The sequence below is a fragment of the Staurois parvus genome, unplaced genomic scaffold, assembly GCF_062004578.1.
Source record: "Staurois parvus isolate SC_StPar_1 unplaced genomic scaffold, SC_StPar_1.0 ptg001162l, whole genome shotgun sequence".
In the NCBI taxonomy this organism is placed as follows: domain Eukaryota; kingdom Metazoa; phylum Chordata; class Amphibia; order Anura; family Ranidae; genus Staurois; species Staurois parvus.
In genome coordinates, this window is record NW_028318958.1 from 3,245,327 (window position 1) to 3,263,934 (window position 18,608).

Consider the following 18,608-nt stretch of genomic DNA (forward strand, 5'->3'; position numbering starts at 1 on the left):
AAACATTACACTCTGGGCAAAGCTGATTTACAAATCCTGCGACTTACAGTAAAGTTGACCATTTTAATGCAATTTTCAAGACATCTGACACAGATCTCTATGCAAATTGCCACTAAAGTAGTACATGTACTACTATAGAAATCAGTGTTTGAAACGCACCCATATGGTCGCTCTAATAGCAGACAATAGGGTGCGACTTTGCAGACGATTTACAACTTGCATGTTGTGCAAATCACATGCCAAGTCCCACTCAATGTGCACGCTATTGGAGCGTTCATATTGTTGTGGTTCAAACTTGGTTGGAGCCGCAAGTAATAATAGAGTAATGAATACACTACTTTTCATGCAATTTGCTGAGAGATCGGTGTCGATTGTCTTGCAAATTGCACTTGAAATCACCATGTACCCTAACTTTGAAATCATGCAACTTCTATGCAAGTCACATGATGTGACTGTGGTGTCAATAACACCACTTAGAAATCTGCTTTAATGTGACCGGGTAGCCCCCAGTAACATTGTTTGCGATTGCCATGCAATTGGCATTACAGGCGACTTGCAAATCGTAGACCAAGTCGCACCCTATTGGCCACTGTAGGCTCTGTTCACATCCAATTGGATTGTGAACTCGTGCAACTTCACTGTAAGTTGGGCAATTGCCGCATCGGATTAGATGTGACAGTGGTGTTAGCCCCCAGTAACATTGTGTGCAATTTGCCATGCAAAGGGCAAGTTGCTGGCCATGCCAATCGCATGACAAGTCGCATCCAGGGTGTGCAATTTCAGGTGCGATTTGTGAATTGACATGGTACCTGATATTGGATATAATGAATGTGAATGTGAGTGTATTAACGTACGCCATTTGTTGCAGTGAGAGTTCAAAGGTATTTGAAGATTTTGGCCATTTATTAGCAATTTAACATCTAGACTCAAATAGAAATCGCAATGCTACACACAATTGAAAACACAACTAGTTAGTAATTCTCTAGAAAACACAGTAAAATTGGCAACTTAAACAGTAATTTTCATTTGCATATAGTGTGAACGAAGCAGGAGAATTAACAAAGGAAATAAATCTTTGAAGGCGTGCGGTCTGCTTTGCATTTGGTGGAAAAATCCATACCAGTATTTGTGACAAGTTTGATGTGTGGATTCACCAACCAAGTCTTTTCTCTCTCGCTCACTCTTCTTTGTCTCACTGGCTCGCTCTTCTCTCTCGCTCACTCTTCTGTATGTCTCTCTTTATCACTCTTCAGTATGTTTTTCTCGCTCACTCTTCTTCATCTCACTGGCTCGCTCTTCTCTCTCTCTGTCAGCTCTTTGCTTGCCAAATCCTTCACAAAAGTGGGTTGAGTGTAAACCATCATTATCAAATCTATTAGTGCTCCAGGCTCTTATCTTACCCCATTGTATGACATTCACATAAGGTGCAGCTTTGAAGGTGTTTCAACAGACAAGGCCTCATTCTAATTCACATTTTAGGGATCACTTAGACAGAAAGCAAAGATGTTGCCAGAACATCTATTTGAAGACAGCCACACACGGAGATCATGCTACTTCCTTGCCGTGGTTGGGATTCAAACCGACAACCCTAGAGTTGTGAGGCAGTAGTGCTAACCACTAATCCACGGAGCTACATTGCTAATCCTGCCTGTATTTCTGTGCTGTGAATCAATCTTAGGTCCCTGGGCAAGTTCAGTGTAACTACCAGATATCTCCAATGTGACACAAATGTTGTGCTATGTTGCCAATTCACATGTATGATGGTTCTATGTATCCCAATACAAAGGATTGCAATACTAATACAGGCGTACCTCGGTTTACCAACGCCTCAGGGAACGTCATATTTGGGGTACAAATGCCAAACCATTTCAGTTAATTGGTCTGTTTACAAATGTTTGAATAATTTGGTATGGGCATGTGGCCTGGTATGGTTCAGGAGGGGGGGAGGCGCTCGCTTGTCCCCCCCCCCCCCTTTCCTGACCTGCTGGGCTGCATGCTCAGATAAGTATCTGTTATGGATTTTGGGGGGTACCCCATGCTGTTTTTTATTTAATTTCAGCGTGGAGTTACCCCTTAACATCCATACGAGACCCGAAGGGCTTAGTATGGATGGGAGGGGGGACCCCACGCCGGGTTTTTTACAAATTGTTTATAATTCCCTGCAATACTTTTACATCAACTGTCAGTGGGGAACTCCGCCGACAGCTGAAACATGAGCGCTGCATTGGTTTTCGCTACTAAAATGCTGCATGAGTTGATAACATAACTCATGCGGGATTGTAGGAGCGACAGCCATGTGTTAATGTTTCAACTCTCAGCGGGGTTCCCCACTGACAGCTGAATGTAAAAAAAAAGCGTGGGGTCCCCCCTCCCATCCATACCAAGCCCTTCGGATCTGGTATGGATATTAAGGGGGAACTCCACGCTGAAATAAAAAAAAACAGCTTGGGGATCCCCCCAAAATCCATACCAGACCCTTATCCGAGCATGCAGCCCGGCAGGTCAGGAAAGGGGGGGGGACGAGCGAGCGCCCCCCCTCCTGAACTATACCAGGCCACCTGCCCTCAACATGGGGGGGTGCTTTGGGGAAGGGGGGCTCCCCCCCAAAGCACCTTGTCCCCATGTTAATGGGGACAAGGGCCTCTTCCGTTATTGGGATAATTGGTCAGCCATTTTTTGGGATTTTAGCATATTTTGTTTACCAGTAAAGTTGAAAATTTTTTGTTCCAAATTTACTGATAAAAAAAATGTGCCAAAATCCCGAAAAACAGCTGACCAATTAACCCACTAACGGCCCGAAAATCGTTCGATTTTCTTTTCGGCAGAAAAATCGGCCGATTTTAGACCCATCTATGGCCTGCTTTACATGGGTCTAAAATCGTCCGCAAAAAAAATCGGCTGATTTTCAGCCCGTTAGTGGGTTAATTGGTCAGCCATTTTTGGGGATTTTGCAACTTTTTTTAATTGGTAAATTTGGATAAAAATTGGCCGATTTTGCAGATCGGCCGATTTTAGCTGCAATGATCGGCAAATTGGCTGATCTTTTAACAGATAAATAATCTGCACATGAGCCATGACCTGCAAGAAAAAGAATAAAAAAAAAGAATAAGAAAAAGAAAAATGCAGGCCTTAGATGGGGCGAAAACTGACCGTTTTAAAAAAAAAAAATCGGTTGTTCAATGAGCCGACGTTACCACCAATGGCAAAAAAATTGTTCGATTTTCGCCCCATCTACGGCCTGCAAATATAATAGCGAAGTAATTACTTCTGTCCCTGCAGAGAGCTGCGCTATTATATTTGACATTAAAAAGTATAAAGGTTGCAACATTGTATCCATTTGTATCCGAATAAAAACATCTATATCCGGAATGGATACAAATGGATACAATGTTGCAGTCTCTATACTTTTTAATGTCAAATATAATAGCGGAGCTCTCTGCAGGGACAGAAGGAATGTTTCAGCTGTCATCGGGGTTTCCCACTGACAGCTGAATTTTAAATTATTTCCGTGAATTAAATAAATAATAAAAAAAACAGCGTGGGTCCCCCCTCTCATCCATACCAAGCCCTTCAGGTCTGGTATGGGTATTAAGGGGGAACTCCACGCTGAAATTTAAAAAAAAAAACAGCGTGGGTCCCCCTCAATATCCATACCAGACCCTTATCCGAGCATGCAGCCCGGCAGGTCAGGAAAGGGGGGGGACGAGCAAGCGCCCCCCCCCCCTCCTGAACCATACCAGGCCACATGCCCTCAACATGGGGGGGTGCTTTGAGGCAGGGGGGGCTCCCCCCCCAAAGCACCTTGTCCCCATGTTGATGAGGACAAGGGCCTCTTCCCCACAACCCTGGCCGGTGGTTGTGGGGGTCTGCGGGCGGGGGGCTTATCAGAATCTGGAAGCCCCCTTTAACAAGGGGGCCCCCAGATCCCGCCCCCCCCCCCTACGTGAACGAGTCTGCGGTACATGGTCCCGCAGACTCCTTCACAAAAAAACTAAGTGTGGTGTAAAAAAAACACAGTACAGGGTCTTTGACAAGTCCTTTATTAAAACAATGTCCCCCGAAGTAGATCCAACGTCAATCACGGCGGCGGCGGCAGGGACCCGAAAAAAGAAAAAAAAAAAAAAGGTTCCGCTCCCGTCGGAGGCTCCCAGCCTTGTGAAGAAGAGGCTAGCTGACAGTTCTTATATAGGTATGGGGCGGGGCCAGCCGGGCACATCATCCCCGCCCCTTACCTATTTGAGAAATGTCACCCTGTCTCTCCGCTGAGGCTAACTAGCTGAATGCAGGAGACAGTCTGACATTTCTTATATAGCTATGGGGCGGGGCCAGCCGGGAACAGCAAGCATGTGACATGGGGCGGGTCACTCGGATGATGTCCCCGGCTAGCCCCATAGCTATATAAGAAATGTCAGACTGTCTCCTGCATTCAGCTAGTTAGCCTCAGCGGAGAGACAGGGTGACATTTCTCAAATAGGTAAGGGGCGGGGATGATGTGCCCGGCTGGCCCCGCCCCATACCTATATAAGAACTGTCAGCTAGCCTCTTCTTCACATGGCTGGAAGCCTCCGACGGGAGCGGAACCTTTTTTTTTTTTCTTTTTTCGGGTCCCTGCCGCCACCGCCGTGATTGACGTTGGATCTACTTCGGGGGACATTGTTTTAATAAAGGACTTGTCAAAGACCCTGTACTGTGTTTTTTTTACACCACACTTTTTTTTTTGTGAAGGAGTCTGCGGGAGCATCTACCGCAGACTCGTTCACGTAGGGGGGGGGCCGGGATCTGGGGGCCCCCTTGTTAAAGGGGGCTTCCAGATTCTGATAAGCCCCCCGCCCGCAGACCCCCACAACCACCGGCCAGGGTTGTGGGGAAGAGGCCCTTGTCCTCATCAACATGGGGACAAGGTGCTTTGGGGGGGGGAGCCCCCCTGCCTCAAAGCACCCCCCCATGTTGAGGGCATGTGGCCTGGTATGGTTCAGGAGGGGGGGGGGGGGCGCTCGCTCGTCCCCCCCCTTTCCTGACCTGCCGGGCTGCATGCTCGGATAAGGGTCTGGTATGGATATTGAGGGGGACCCACGCTGTTTTTTTTTTTTTAAATTTCAGCGTGGAGTTCCCCCTTAATATCCATACCAGACCTGAAGGGCTTGGTATGGATGAGAGGGGGGACCCACGCTGTTTTTTTTTTTTTTTTTTTTATTGTGGACCTTTATTTTTACATTCAGCTGTCAAAATAAATATTATCTAGACCTTTGAAATAAGTAAAATCATTACAGAAATAATTATAAAGGATAAGAAACAAAAATAGAATCACTAGAACTAAGGAAATCTAGTTAGATTACATGAAGATATGCCGAGTGCTGTTTATTAAACACAATAGTCGCGAGCGAGTGCCGGCTCTCAGAGGAATCCACAATCAGATTCACTATTAGTCAGTGGCTAAAAAGCAAACGCCCATGGCAGAGGACTAAAAGGTGTTCTGCACATGCTCAGTTGTATCTGCCAAAGACACTGCACGGGCTTCTAGATTTTTACTGTGTCGATTTCCTTGAAAAAAACGATTTTTAACACATTTTTAATTTTTTTGGAAATAGCAGATATTGTTTAAAGTGAAGTCCTGATATTTGGCAAAGCAAATTTCTAAGTGAACATGTCTCTGCAGTGATTTTTCATGGTTTTAGACTTGCTTCTTAGCAAGTCTGTTTTGTGAGTCTGATTTCGGGCGTGTGTCTTTTTGTGAATTAGATTGGGCATCTGCTTATGGGCTCTGCTCAATAGTGAATTAGGTTGCAGGGTAAAAAATGACGGACGCCCATGAAAATTGGGCTTAAGCCCATAAATATGCGCCCACGCCCAATAGTGAATCAGGGCCAAACTGTCATGGTATGTTTGTGATGTTGGCAAATGTTGGTTATCTGCTCTTGTATTCTTATTGATTTGAATGTGTGTCTGTACAGAGAAACTGACTAAAGATCCATATTTACACATTGGATGTGCCAGCACAGTATACTTTTGCGTGGCCAGAGGACTTAGGCCTCATTCACACCAGGAGGTTTTTTCGTGTGCACACGCTGTTTTGCATGTTCCCATTAATTTTGGCTGACCCATGCGTGAGAAATATGCAAAGAAAGATACCAGCTCAATTTTTAAAATCGCATGCCACCAAAACACATGGTATTGCAGCACCATGCATTTGGCGAGTGCAGATGTGCATGCATTTGCTGGACAAGTGGGGGTGCCATTAAAAATTATTGACACACACGTGCATCTACAAAAGGACAGTCCGTTTCTTTTTGGTGCAGAAAAACACGCAATTTTGTATGCGTTCCTACAGTGCTCCTGGTTTGAATGAGCCCTTAGATTTACTAATGTATATTGTTCTAATGCAGTGTATATTTGTCTTCTGTCAGTTATTTTCCTGTGACACAAGGTTCCCTGCACACCATCCAGTGTATTTCTCCATTCTTAAGCAAAGAGGAAAAGGAGTTGCTTTTAATCCAGTGTATCTCGCACCTTATGTCCTGCGTGCCCACTGCTGTGTCCTGCATTGATGGTGAGTAGAACACACCGCATATAGAGCTCTCAATATTACTGATTTTTCATGTCGTACAGGACCTTTTTAATAAAGAGTTAAAAGAAAGCATTTGCCCCACGCCAACCAAGAACTTTGCAAATAATGGAGATTAAAGAGGAGAATTTGCATTTTTTCCTTATCCTCTAATGCCAAAGGTAAAACAAACTTTAACTGTACCACATATAGGTGTATGACCAAGCTTACGTGAAAAATCTCCTTCCATATTCCGAGTTCTGCCTGTCTGTTAACCATCTCCTCCCGCAAATTCCTGGACTTCCTACATGTTTTGCTGCTTCTCTGCTTATTCTTTGAATTAACTTAATTGGACTACATATCCCATGGTACCTCGGATCATGAACAGGAGGAAGGAGGTCCAAATTTCCCTATATAGCTCTTTAGTTCTCATTTGGTGTACTGAGTCCAGTTCTGGTCATACAAAGTCCTCGCAAGATCGCGCCTCACGTGCCATTTTCTGTCACCGGTCATGTCCACTGGACACGGCCGATGACCAATCACTACACCGGCCCACTGCGAGTGTCATATGATCGCTGTGACCAATCACAATAGATTACATGACAGTTGTAAAGAATGAATGGGTTCCTTTCGTGCCATTCATTGCTTACAACTGCGCTGCTAGCTGTGATTGGTCACAGTGGTCATATCTACAGACTGGCCAATCACAGCTGATCACAACAAAAACTACTGAATGATTTTCCTTCAGTAAAAATGCTTGCTTATACTGCTTATACCAATACAATTTGTTGGTATAAGCAATCATAATGTGTAAAAAAAAAAAAAAAAAAAAAAAAAAAAATCATCACTTGCCCAGAGTAATACAATGTAACATTGTATTGCTCTGGTCACAGGTGTAGAAACAAAAAATCATAAAACAATGAAAAAAAAATTATTTTTTTTTAATGTACTGTTGCCCGTCAGTGTCTGATCACCGCTACACCAGTTATATGATGATGCTGTACGGCATTGGTGACCGTATGTAAAAAAAAAAATTGTGAATTTTTTTTTTTTCCATTTTCCCATAGAATTATGACAAAAAATATTTTTAAAAACTTGCCATGCCTCTTAGTAAATACCTCAGACTGTCTACTTTCCGAAAAGCGGTCATTTGGGGGGTAGTTGTGCTGTCCTGGCATTTTTGGGCCTCAAGAAATGAGATGTTTAGATATACCACAGTTTGTGGACTTTATAACTTTCCTATCAGCTAAATAATAAACACAGATTGAGTTATTTTCACCAAAGAAATGTAGCCGAATACATTTTGCCCTAAATTTGTGTAGAAAGATTTTTTTTTTATTTGCAAAATTTCAGAACGGAAATGAATAAAAAATGCTTTTAAAAAAAAAAAAAAACATTTTGTCCTTTTTTCATTTATAGTGCAAAAAAAAAAAAAAAACCAGTGGTGATTAAATACCACCAAAATAAATCTCCATTTGTGTGGAAAAAAGATATAAATTCCATATGGGTACAGTGTTGCATGACCGTGCAATTGTCATGCAAAGTGCAGCAGTGCTGAAAGTTGAAAATTGGCCTGGGCAGGAAGGGGGTAAAAGTGCCCGGTAAGTGGTTAAAAATAACAAACCTGTTACAATTAATTGATTACACAATTGATTTTAAGGGCTTATTTTTTCAAAGAAAAAATAGCAAACATGTCTATAATTAACTGCTCTGTGCAGTGTTTTTGCACAGAACAGCCTGATCCTATCCTTCTCGGGTACCCTGAGTGCAGTTGCCAAGTAGTTATACAGAGCTGAAGAGTGTGTGTGTTTGAAATATATAAACACACACACAGTCATAGCCAAACATGCACCACTTCGCCCAGAAAATTATTGCAGTTAGAAATGTTTAGGCCTTTTATATGTATTTCTTTTGTTTATATTGGTATGACACAAAGTGGAGAAACAGAAACAAAAAGCCAAATCTGACACATTCCATGCAAAAAACACTGGAGAAAATTATTGGCACCTTCGCAAAATTGTAAGAGATAATTGCATTCGAAATTTGTGATGCTCCTGTAATTTGTAATTAAACTCACCTGTATCAGTTAACAGATGTTAATGTTTCTGTGTCCACTGTGCACAACACTGTCAAGACGTTTGGAGCCCATGGTTTACTGTAGCTAATCTCCCTGGACGTGGTCGAAAGAGAAAAACTTGATCAAAAATTGCAATGAAAGATTGTTCCCTTTGCCTGAAGGTCACCTTAAATTTTTCTGGAAGTTGATCGAGGTTTTTTATACACGATTCAAACAACTGTGTCCGTTTTGCACTATACGTTTCAGTCTGAATGAAAAGGGATGCCATAATAGGAGACTTAGGGGTCCCCCACTGCTGACACAGAAACATAAAAAAGACAGAATGGAATTTGCCAAAACTTTCCTGAGAAAGCTAAAATCCTTTTGGGAGAATGTGCTGTGGACAGATGAAACAAAATTACAGCTTTTTGGTAAAGCCGGTCATTCTACTGTTTTCAGAAAAAGCAATGAGGCCTTTAAAGAAAAGAATACAGTCCCTACAGTCAAGCATGATGGAGGTTCCACTGATGTTTTGGGGTTGTTTGCTGCTTCAGGCAGTGGAATCTTGACCGTGTGCAAGGCATTATGAAATCTGACGACTACCAGAGAATTCTGGGTTGCATTGTTGAGCCCAGTGTCAAAAAGTTAGGTCTCCGACAGAGGTCATGGGTCTTAAAGCAGGACAATGACCTAAAGCACCTAGAAATGGTTTCAGACAAAGCACTGGAGAGTACTGAACTGACCAGCAATGTGTCCACATTTCAATCCCATAGAGTACCTGTGGAGAGATCTCAAAACAGCAGTTGGTAAAAGGAACCCTTCCAATTTGAGAGACCTGAAGCAGTTGACGAAAGAAGAGTGGTCCAAAATTCCAGTAGAGAGATGTAAGAAACTCATTGATGGTTACAGGAGTGATTGATTTCAGTTATTTCTTCCAAGGGGTGTGCTGCCAAATATTAAATTGAGGGTGCCAATAATTTTTGTCCAGTCAATGTTTGGGGTTTTGGGTGGAATGTGTCTGATTTGGCTTTTTATCGCTCCTCTTTTTTGTGTCATGCCAATACAAACAAAGGAAATAAACATGAGTGCCTAAACATTTTTAATTGCAACAATTTTCTGAGCGAAGTGGTGCATTATCTGACAGAAATGCAGGGGTGCCAGTATTTTTGGCCATCCCTGTATAATATATTGATTTGAGATAGATACACACGCCTTGAAAAAGTATTCATACCCCTTTCCACATTTTGTCATATAATTGTGAAATATCTGAAAAGTGTGGCATGCATTTGTATTCAGCCCCCCTGAATCAATACTTTGTTGAACCACCTTTCTCTGCGATTACAGCTGCAAGTCTTTTCGAGCACATCTAGAACGTGAACTTTTTGCCCATTCTTCTTTGCAAAATAGCTTAGGCTCTGTCAGATTGGATGGAGAGCATCTGTGAACAGTAATTTTCATTTCTTGCCACAGATTCTCAATTAGATTTAGGTCTGGACTTTGACTGGGCCATTCTAACACATGAATATGCTTTGATCTAAACAATTCCATTGTAGATCTGGCTGAATATTTAGGGTCGTCGTCCTGCTGGACGGTGAACCTCTGCCTCAGTCTCAAGTCTTTTGCAGACTAGAACAGGTTTTCTTCTAAGATTGCCCTGTATTTGGCTGCATCCATCTTCCCATCAACTATGACCAGCTTCACTGTCCCTGCTGAAGAAAAGCATCCCCACAACATGATGCCGACATCACCATGTTTTACGGTGGGGATGGTATATTCAGAGTGATGTGCAGTGTTTTTTGCCACACATAACGTTTTGCTTTTAGTCCAAAAAATTCAATTTTGGTCTCATCTGACCAGAGCACCTTCTTCCCCATGTTTGCTGTGTCCCCCACATGGCTTCTTGCAAACTGCAAACCGGACTTATGGCTTTCTTTCAACAATGGCTTTCTTCTTGCCACTCTTCCATAAAGGCTAGATTTGTGGAGTGCACAACTAATGTCCCGTGGACAGATTCTCCCACCTGATCTGTGGATCTCTGCAGCTCCCCCAGATTTACCATGGACCTCTTGGCTGCTTCTCTGATTTAATGATCTCCTTGCCCGGCCTATCAGTTTAGGTGGACGGCCATGTCTTGGTAGGTTTGCAGTTGTGCCATACTCTTTCCATTTTTGGATGATGGATTGAATAGTGCTCTGTGAGATGTTCAAAGCTTGGGATATTTTTTTTATAACCTAACCCTGCTCTAAACTTCTCCACAACTTTATCCCTAACCTGTCTGGTGTGTTCCATGGCCTTCATGATGCTGTTTGTTCACTAATGTTCTCTTAACAAACCTCTGAGGGCTTCACAGAACAGCTGTATTTATACTGAGATTAAATTACACAGGTAGACTCTATTTACTAATTAGCTGACTTCTGAAGGCAATGGGTTCCATTAGATTTTAGTTAGGGGTATCAGAGTAAAGGGGGCTGAATACAAATGCACACCACACTTTTCAGATATTTATTTGTAAAAAAATGTAAAAAACATTTATCATTTCTCTTCCACTTCACAATTATGTGCCACTTTGTGTTGGTCTATCACATAAAAACTCAATAAAATACATTTAGATTATTGGTTGTAACATGACAAAATTTCCAGGGGTATGATTGCTTTTGCAAAGCACTGTAAATACCCTCCAAATATCAAGCTACTGAATAGTGCCCAAATCACTCAAATGCAATATAAATCAATACACCATACATGGAGGGTTTTGTATAATACGGCTAAATGTATAATTCTTCAGCAATTGTATAAAGTTATGTTTGCTTTTATTTATTTTGTAGGATTATTACTGTTTTATACAGCAGCAGTCGAAATAACCTTTTTTTTTATTTATTTTTTTTAGTTTCTGATTTTTATTTAGGGTTTGTTGTGACCATAATGCGGAAGGTTCTGTTTAGTTTTATTAACTTTCAATATCTGGTAAATAGGATAATACCCTCTGAAAAGCTAATTTAAAAATAGGGAACACATACGACAATATGTGAAGCATGGAGGAAAAACTAAACCATATGCAATATACATTTACTTTTTAAAATTTGTTTATTTGGTTATGCAATCCTATAAATCCATACACTCTGAAAGAACCAGGGATTATAGACCTGTTGCCTGTAGAATGATTCTGTGAATTTAAAAAATTGTATTGATGTTCTACAGAAGAAGAAACTTTGAAATACAATTGTATTTTCGTATTTTGTGTCAACAGAAAGATAAAATGGCAAATACTCTACTTATACGTTTTTATGTAAACAATTGCTGATTATTATTTTTTTTATTTTTTTTTTTTTAAGGTAAATAAAACTAGCTAAAGCGGTATTAAACCCAAAACCAAAAATGTAATCTATTGCAGCTAACCAATCATTAGATGTGGTGGCTGCTTTATTTTTCTTTTTAGACTTTTTCCACGGTTTTCTCTTGGTGGTCAGTAACACACCACCTGTATCATACTAAAGCTTCTATGGATGAAGGACCACATGAGGGACGTTTGGACAGCAGCACTGTTAATCTGGGGTGGAGGAGAGTGTTAGTGTTCAAATAAAAGCTGATGGTTGTAAGCACTCCTGTCAGTGTTGAATGGTTTGTCTCATCCCTGTCACTGCTACATCTGCAGGAGAGCTTTTTCTTTTAAAAAACAGACTTACGATCGCCTGGTTTAATTAAAAGAGAGCCTAAAAAGTAAACTAATTCAGCCATCACATCTAAGATTTGGTAAGATGCAATATAGTAAATGTTTTATTTTGGGTTTAATACTGCTTTGCCTAAAAAAAAAAAAAAAATTAACACTGCTGGTTTAAACAATAGTTACTGCTCTGCTTCAGTTTTTTTCTTGGTAAGTTGTCTGAGGTTTGTTCTTGAATGAAATCATTCCTTTTTGTCTGACCGCTTTATTCCATAAATGGTCCTGTTTTGTAAGGTAATGCCTTTATAGATTGAATTTTGCAACTTTCTTTTATTTCCATTCCCAGGGGGATTTGGTTATCTTGCCATTATTAATTCTTGCCTGGATTCTGAGTCCCCTCCTTCTCCCGACTTTCTTCCTGGAGTGTTGAAAATAATTTTCTCTTGGAAGAACGAGCATGAAGAGCTCTTCCTTTTCAGCAGGTAAGTGATTACAAACTGGCACTAATTATTATATAGTGGGCACAAACCAAGCAACAGATAAACTTTTCCCAGAATAATCTGCAGGGTACCATGCTGGAATGATTGACTTTATTGGACCCTGAGTTCTTTGGGTTTTTTTTTTTTTTTTTTTACATTTCAGACTTTGAAGGTCCACGCAACCTATTACATGTACTATGCACACAAAGATCAGCTTGTAGATCTAAAGAGAGCAGCTGGCAAGAACAATTAGATGGATTGTTTACAAACTTCTATATATTATATTGCTGTGCTATATAAAAAGACAAACAACAAATCATAAATGCATAATTTTCAAAGTGATTCATATAACCAAAGGAAATTATGTAAAAAATACAGATAAAGTCCCAAATGTGTTATAAATCATAAATGCTATAGTGAAGAAGTCCTTGCTTTTCAACAACCTTCCAGCACCAGAGTGTACCTCCACCACAGGCTTAAAGGCCTCTTACTGGAAAGTGGACTCTTGTTAAAGAGAGAGTCAGGAGAGTGTGTGATTTAATAAATCATCTGCAACCGACCCATTATTTCCTCCACATCGTCACATAAAACCATTAAGATTGATATCGCCTCCATATCTCTCCATATGCTCAATAAGTATTATTATTATATTATTATTATACAGGATTTATATTGCGCCAACAGTTTGCTCAGCGCTTTACATTATAGTGGGAGACAATACAGTAACAATACAGTTCAATACAAGAGGGATTAGAGGGCCCTGCTCTTTGGAGCTTACAATCTAGGAGGGATGGGATAGTGGTACAAGAGGTAATTAGCTATGGGGGATGGAGTGGTAGGAGTAGTTGATTCCAGTATTAGCTGGGGTTGGGGTAGGCTTCCCTGAAGAGATGGGTTTTCATAGTGCGCCTAAAGGTGAGCAGAGTAGGCAATAGCCTGATAGCTTGGGGTAGGGAGTTCCAGAGAGTGAAACCCTTGAGAAATTCTGGAGACTAGCATGGGAGGAGGAGACAAGGGAGTTAGAGAGTAGGAGGTCTTGCGAGGAGCGGAGAGTACGGTTTGGGTGGTGTTTAGAGACAAGGTCGGTGATGTAATTTGGGGCAGTGTTATGAACGGCTTTATATGTCAGTGTTAGTGTTTTGAATTTTGTCCATTTTGCAATTGGGAGCCAGTGGAGGGATTGGCAGAGAGGGGTGGCAGATATAGAGCGGTTAGTAAGGTGAATGAGTCTGGCAGCATTCATGATAGACTGTAGTGAGGATAGCCTGCGGTGAGGTAGGCCAGTGAGGAGGGAGTTACAGTAGTCGAGGCGTGATATGACAAGGGAGTGAATGAGTTGCTTAGTGGTTTCCGTGGTTAGCAACGGTCGTATCTTGGAGATGTTGCGGAGGTGAAGTCTACAGGAGTTTGTCAATGATTGGACCTGGGCCTGAAAGGACAGATTGGAGTCTAGGATTACACCTAGTATCCTGGCGTGAGGGGTGGGGCTGATGGTAGTGTTGTTGATCTTGATGGAGAAGTCAGGGGGGTCACGGGCTCGGGGGAATACTAGAAGCTCAGTTTTGGAAAGGTTGAGTTTGAGGAAGTGGAGTGACATCCAGTCCGATATGTCACTTAGTAGGCTGGTGATGCGATTGGAGACTGAGGGGGTGAGGTGAGGGTTAGAGAGATTTGTGTGTCGTCGGCATAGAGATGGTAGTTGAAGCTGTGGGAGTTTATCAATTGGCCAAGGGAGGAAGTGTAGATGGAGAAGAGGAGGGGTCCGAGGACAGAGCCTTGAGGGACCCCGACAGAGAGAGGGAGTGAAGGGGAGGTGGCAGTGTTATAGGTAACACTAAAGGAGCGCTGCGATAGATAGGAGGAGAACCAGGAGAGAGCGGAGTCTCTGAGGCCAAGAGTGCAGTTTTTTGAGGAGGAGGGGGTGGTCAACCGTGTCAAAAGCCGCAGAGATTTCAAGTAGTAGGAATATAGTATAGTGGCCATTGGTTTTGGCGGTTAGTAGGTCATTGGTGAGTTTGAGTAGGGCAGTTTCGGTGGAGTGTAGGGGGCGGAAGCCAGACTGTAAAGGGTCGAGAAGGTTGTTGTCTGTGAGATGGGAGCTCAGGCATTTGTAGACTAAGCGTTCTAGGAGTTTAGAGGTAAATGGCAGTAGGGAGATGGGTCTTGGGTTGTTCAGGTCGAAGGGGTCCAGGGAGGGTTTCTTAAGTATGGGAGTGATGTGCGCGTGCTTCAGAGGGGAGGGGAGGGGAAGGTACCGGTGGAGAGGGAAAGATTGAAGATGTGAGTGAAGGAGCATAGGATGGAAGAGGAGGAGGACCACAGGAGTTGTCAGGGGATAGGGGGCAGGTGGTGAGGCGGGCTTCGGAGAAAATCTTAGTGACCTCTTCGGTGGTAGTGAGGTCAAGGGAGCAAAGTGTTGAGGGGGTTATTGTGTGAGGAGTGCTCAGTGGGGTGGGTGTCTGAGCAGTGGTGAAGTCCCTATGAATTGCATCAATCTTGTTTTTGAAGTGGTTGGCAATCTCGTGGGCGGTGAGTTACTGGGTGGAGTGAGACAATGAGACAACATATTCGGTAGTATGAAATTGCCAACTGTAACATGAAAAAAAGGCAGGGAAGCTCACATAGTGTAAAACACATTTATTACAAAAAGATCCGGTCCACTTCCTCGTCGCTGGCGGCACCCAATGACGTCAGTTGTGACGAAATGCGTAGGGAAGAGCTTGTACTCGTGACATCACCACGCAGTCCGTAATGAGGAAGAGGACCGGATAGTCTCTGTTATGATCCGCCAGGCGGAGCCTTCCGGCTGCCAACTGATAGACCAACCCAGAGCGTGGGGTCTAAGCCCGGGCTGTGCCTTCACCAGGGCCCCTGATGGTGGGGATGGACTTGAAACAGTCCCGGGCCAGGTCACGACCTCTGGGCGGGCCCACCAGCGGCTGGGAAGGCCTCCGGGGATGCGTGTAGGTACCGGGAGAGCCAGATATGAGGCGGATGACGGCCCCAGCAGGGGGCACGGATAGTGGTTCCGTGGGGGGTAAGCGGGGGTACCAAATCAGCGGGCAAGGAGTAGTCAGGTCACATGCAGGGTCAGCCAGGTAAATCAGTCCGTAGAATAGTCAGGATATCCGAGTCAAAACGCAGGAGCAGGCAGAGTAGTCAGGACAAGCCGGGTCAAACGTAGTCAGGGTTGAAAACAGGGTCACAGAACAGGAGCAGGTATCCAGGATCACATAAGACCTTGCGGCAATGGGTGACAGTGCAGGGCATCTTTAAATAGTGCGCCCTGCACTGTCATTGGCTGGCTGGGACGCGCCCCCGGCTGTCATTGGACGCCTGAGGCGCGTCCTCGACTCTCTACTGCGCATGCGCGGCGTCCTGTCAGCCGCGGCTCGCCGCCAGTGCGCATGCGCGGGGGGACGGCGCCGTGATGCAGGATTCCGGCGCCGTGATCCCTGACACTGCCCCCCCCCCAATGGGCACCCTCCGGGAGTCCCACTGATCTCTCCACCGCGGGTGTCCACGAAAAAATTCCCGGATGAGCCGGGGAGCGTGAATGTTCTGGGCGGGTTCCCATGAGTTCTCCTCAGGGCCATAACCCTTCCATTTTATCAGGAACTGGGTCTGGTTCCCCCTCCGTCGGCAACTGAGGATAGTCTCCACTTCGTATTCCTCCTGGTCATCTACGGAGATTGCCTCGGGAGGTCTGGACTCACGGTGCGGGAAAGGATCCGGTCTGGATGGCTTCAGGAGAGACACATGGAACACAGGATGTACCCTGAAGGTCTGCGGAAGCTCAAGCTCGTAGGCCACCTTGTTGACTACACGCTTTACCGGAAATGGGCCAACGTACTTGGGTCCCAGCTTCCTCGAAGGATGCAGCATCTTCAAGTTGGTCGTTGACAGCCATACCCGATCCCCTGGTTGAAGCAGTAATTCTCCTCTTCTTTTCCTGTCGAACGCCCTCTTGCTGTCCCCTTGGGCTTTGGCGATGGCTTCCTGAATTGTCTTGTTATTGACAGAGAAGAAGTTTAAGACGTCCTGAGATGCCGGTACCGGGTTTTCAGGCATCAGGTCAGGGAGAAATGTGGGATGATACCCGTAATTGGCGAAGAACGGGGATTGCCCCGTTGCAGAGTGACTCGAGTTGTTGTACGCGAATTCTGCAGACGGCAACAACGTCAACCAGTCATCCTGAAGGTAGGACGTGTAACATCGCAGGTATTGTTCCAGCGTTTGGTTGGTCCTTTCGGTTTGGCCGTTGGTCTGCGGGTGGTAGGCGGATGAAAGCGACAGCTTGATTCCTAGTGCTTTACACAAGGAGTTCCAGAACCTGGAGGTGAATTGGACTCCCCGATCTGACACTATATCTTCGGGGACCCCATGAAGCCTGACTACTTCCTTAATGAAGATCCGTGCCGTTTCAGGTGCCGATGGGGTTTTCTCCAGGGGTATAAAATGTGCCATCTTTGAGAAGCGGTCCACGACCACCATTATTGCTGTGTAGCCTTGGGATGGTGGGAGTTCGACCACAAAGTCCATGGCAATCATTTGCCAGGCCCGCTTGGGTATTGGTAATGGGCGTAACAATCCCCATGCCCGGCTCCTGGAGGGCTTGTTCCTTTGACAGGTGGAGCAGGTCTGGACGTAACGCTCGCAGTCCTTATTCATGTTCGGCCACCAGAACGAGCGCCGTAGTAGTTCCAGAGTTTTCGCAACCCCGAAGTGACCTGCCATTCGATGGTCGTGGCAGTGCCCTAGGACCAGGGTTCGCACCTCTTCTGGGACCATGATCCGGTCTTCCTTCCAAAACAGCCCGCCGTGGTTCAGGAGGGGTGACCCCGACGGAACTGGTAGTCCTGTAGAAGCGTCGAGGAGTCTGGAACGAAGTTCTGTTTGTAGAGCAAGGAAACTTCCGGAAGGTAAGTGCAGGGCATCTTTAAATAGTGCGCCCTGCACTGTCATTGGCTGGCTGGGACGCGCCCCCGGCTGTCATTGGACGCCTGAGGCACGCCCTCGACTCTCTACTGCGCATGCGCGGCGTCCTGTCAGCCGCGGCTCGCCGCCAGTGCGCATGCGCGGGGGGACGGCGCCGTGATGCAGGATTCCGGCGCCGTGATCCCTGACAGTCTCTCAGGATCAGCATTTATATTTTTACAAGCCCTTTTACTTGTTTTTATTTGTGAGTGGCTAGATTACTTTTTTACAATAATAAATACGTGTTTTATGGTTTTACACTATGAGCTTTCCTGTCTTTCTTGAGCATGAGCATGAGAAAGGAACATGCATGCCCCGATGGTGGCTTTGGCCATGCTCAGAAATGCGTTCTCTCCTACTATGTGAGTGGCCATGTGAGTTTTAATAGAATTTCTGCTTAAGTCTACAATTCCCTTTTGTTTTTTTGTGTGATTTTTAGAGCATCTGTATCATGAAAACTTTTTAAAAATCACACACATTATAGTGATAAAGAGTACAGTGAATAAATATGTATGTATATAGGTGGTAGCACATAATGTAAGGCAAATAAGTATTTTGAATGAATGCGCTTGTGAAAATTATCCAACCAGTTGTGAAAATCTATAGTGTAAATCCGCATTCAATCCGCATACAGCACAAAGATGTCGTTTGGATGCCTTCCTGTCAGTAGCTTGACAACTGTTATAGCAGACCGGTTGGTGGTGGATGCAATGCAGGCCACAAAATCCCCAAGCTGGGTGATGATGGCTGTAGAGTAGATCACTCTGTCTCTAGATGTTTCTGCACTGATAGCACTTCTTCAGGGGTCAGATGAAAAGGGAACATAGCACACTGAGGCTCCTGTCTCTAGCCTGCACCTCCTTTTCAGGTTTCATCCTGTGTATCTCTTTCCTC

At 44.2% G+C, this 18,608-nt stretch overlaps 1 protein-coding gene across 3 annotated transcripts in view; it reads left to right on the forward strand.

The window, feature by feature from the left end:
- The window catches only part of LTN1 (listerin E3 ubiquitin protein ligase 1), a 158,332-nt gene that overhangs the window by 78,409 nt on the left and 61,315 nt on the right, over positions 1 to 18,608 (forward strand). For all 3 annotated transcript variants that reach the window (XM_089659523.1, XM_089659525.1, XM_089659524.1), the window contains exons 19-20: positions 6,405 to 6,547; positions 12,605 to 12,740. In XM_089659523.1, coding sequence (XP_089515649.1) covers positions 6,405 to 6,547; positions 12,605 to 12,740 — 279 coding nt within the window. The remainder of the gene's footprint in view (positions 1 to 6,404; positions 6,548 to 12,604; positions 12,741 to 18,608) is intronic.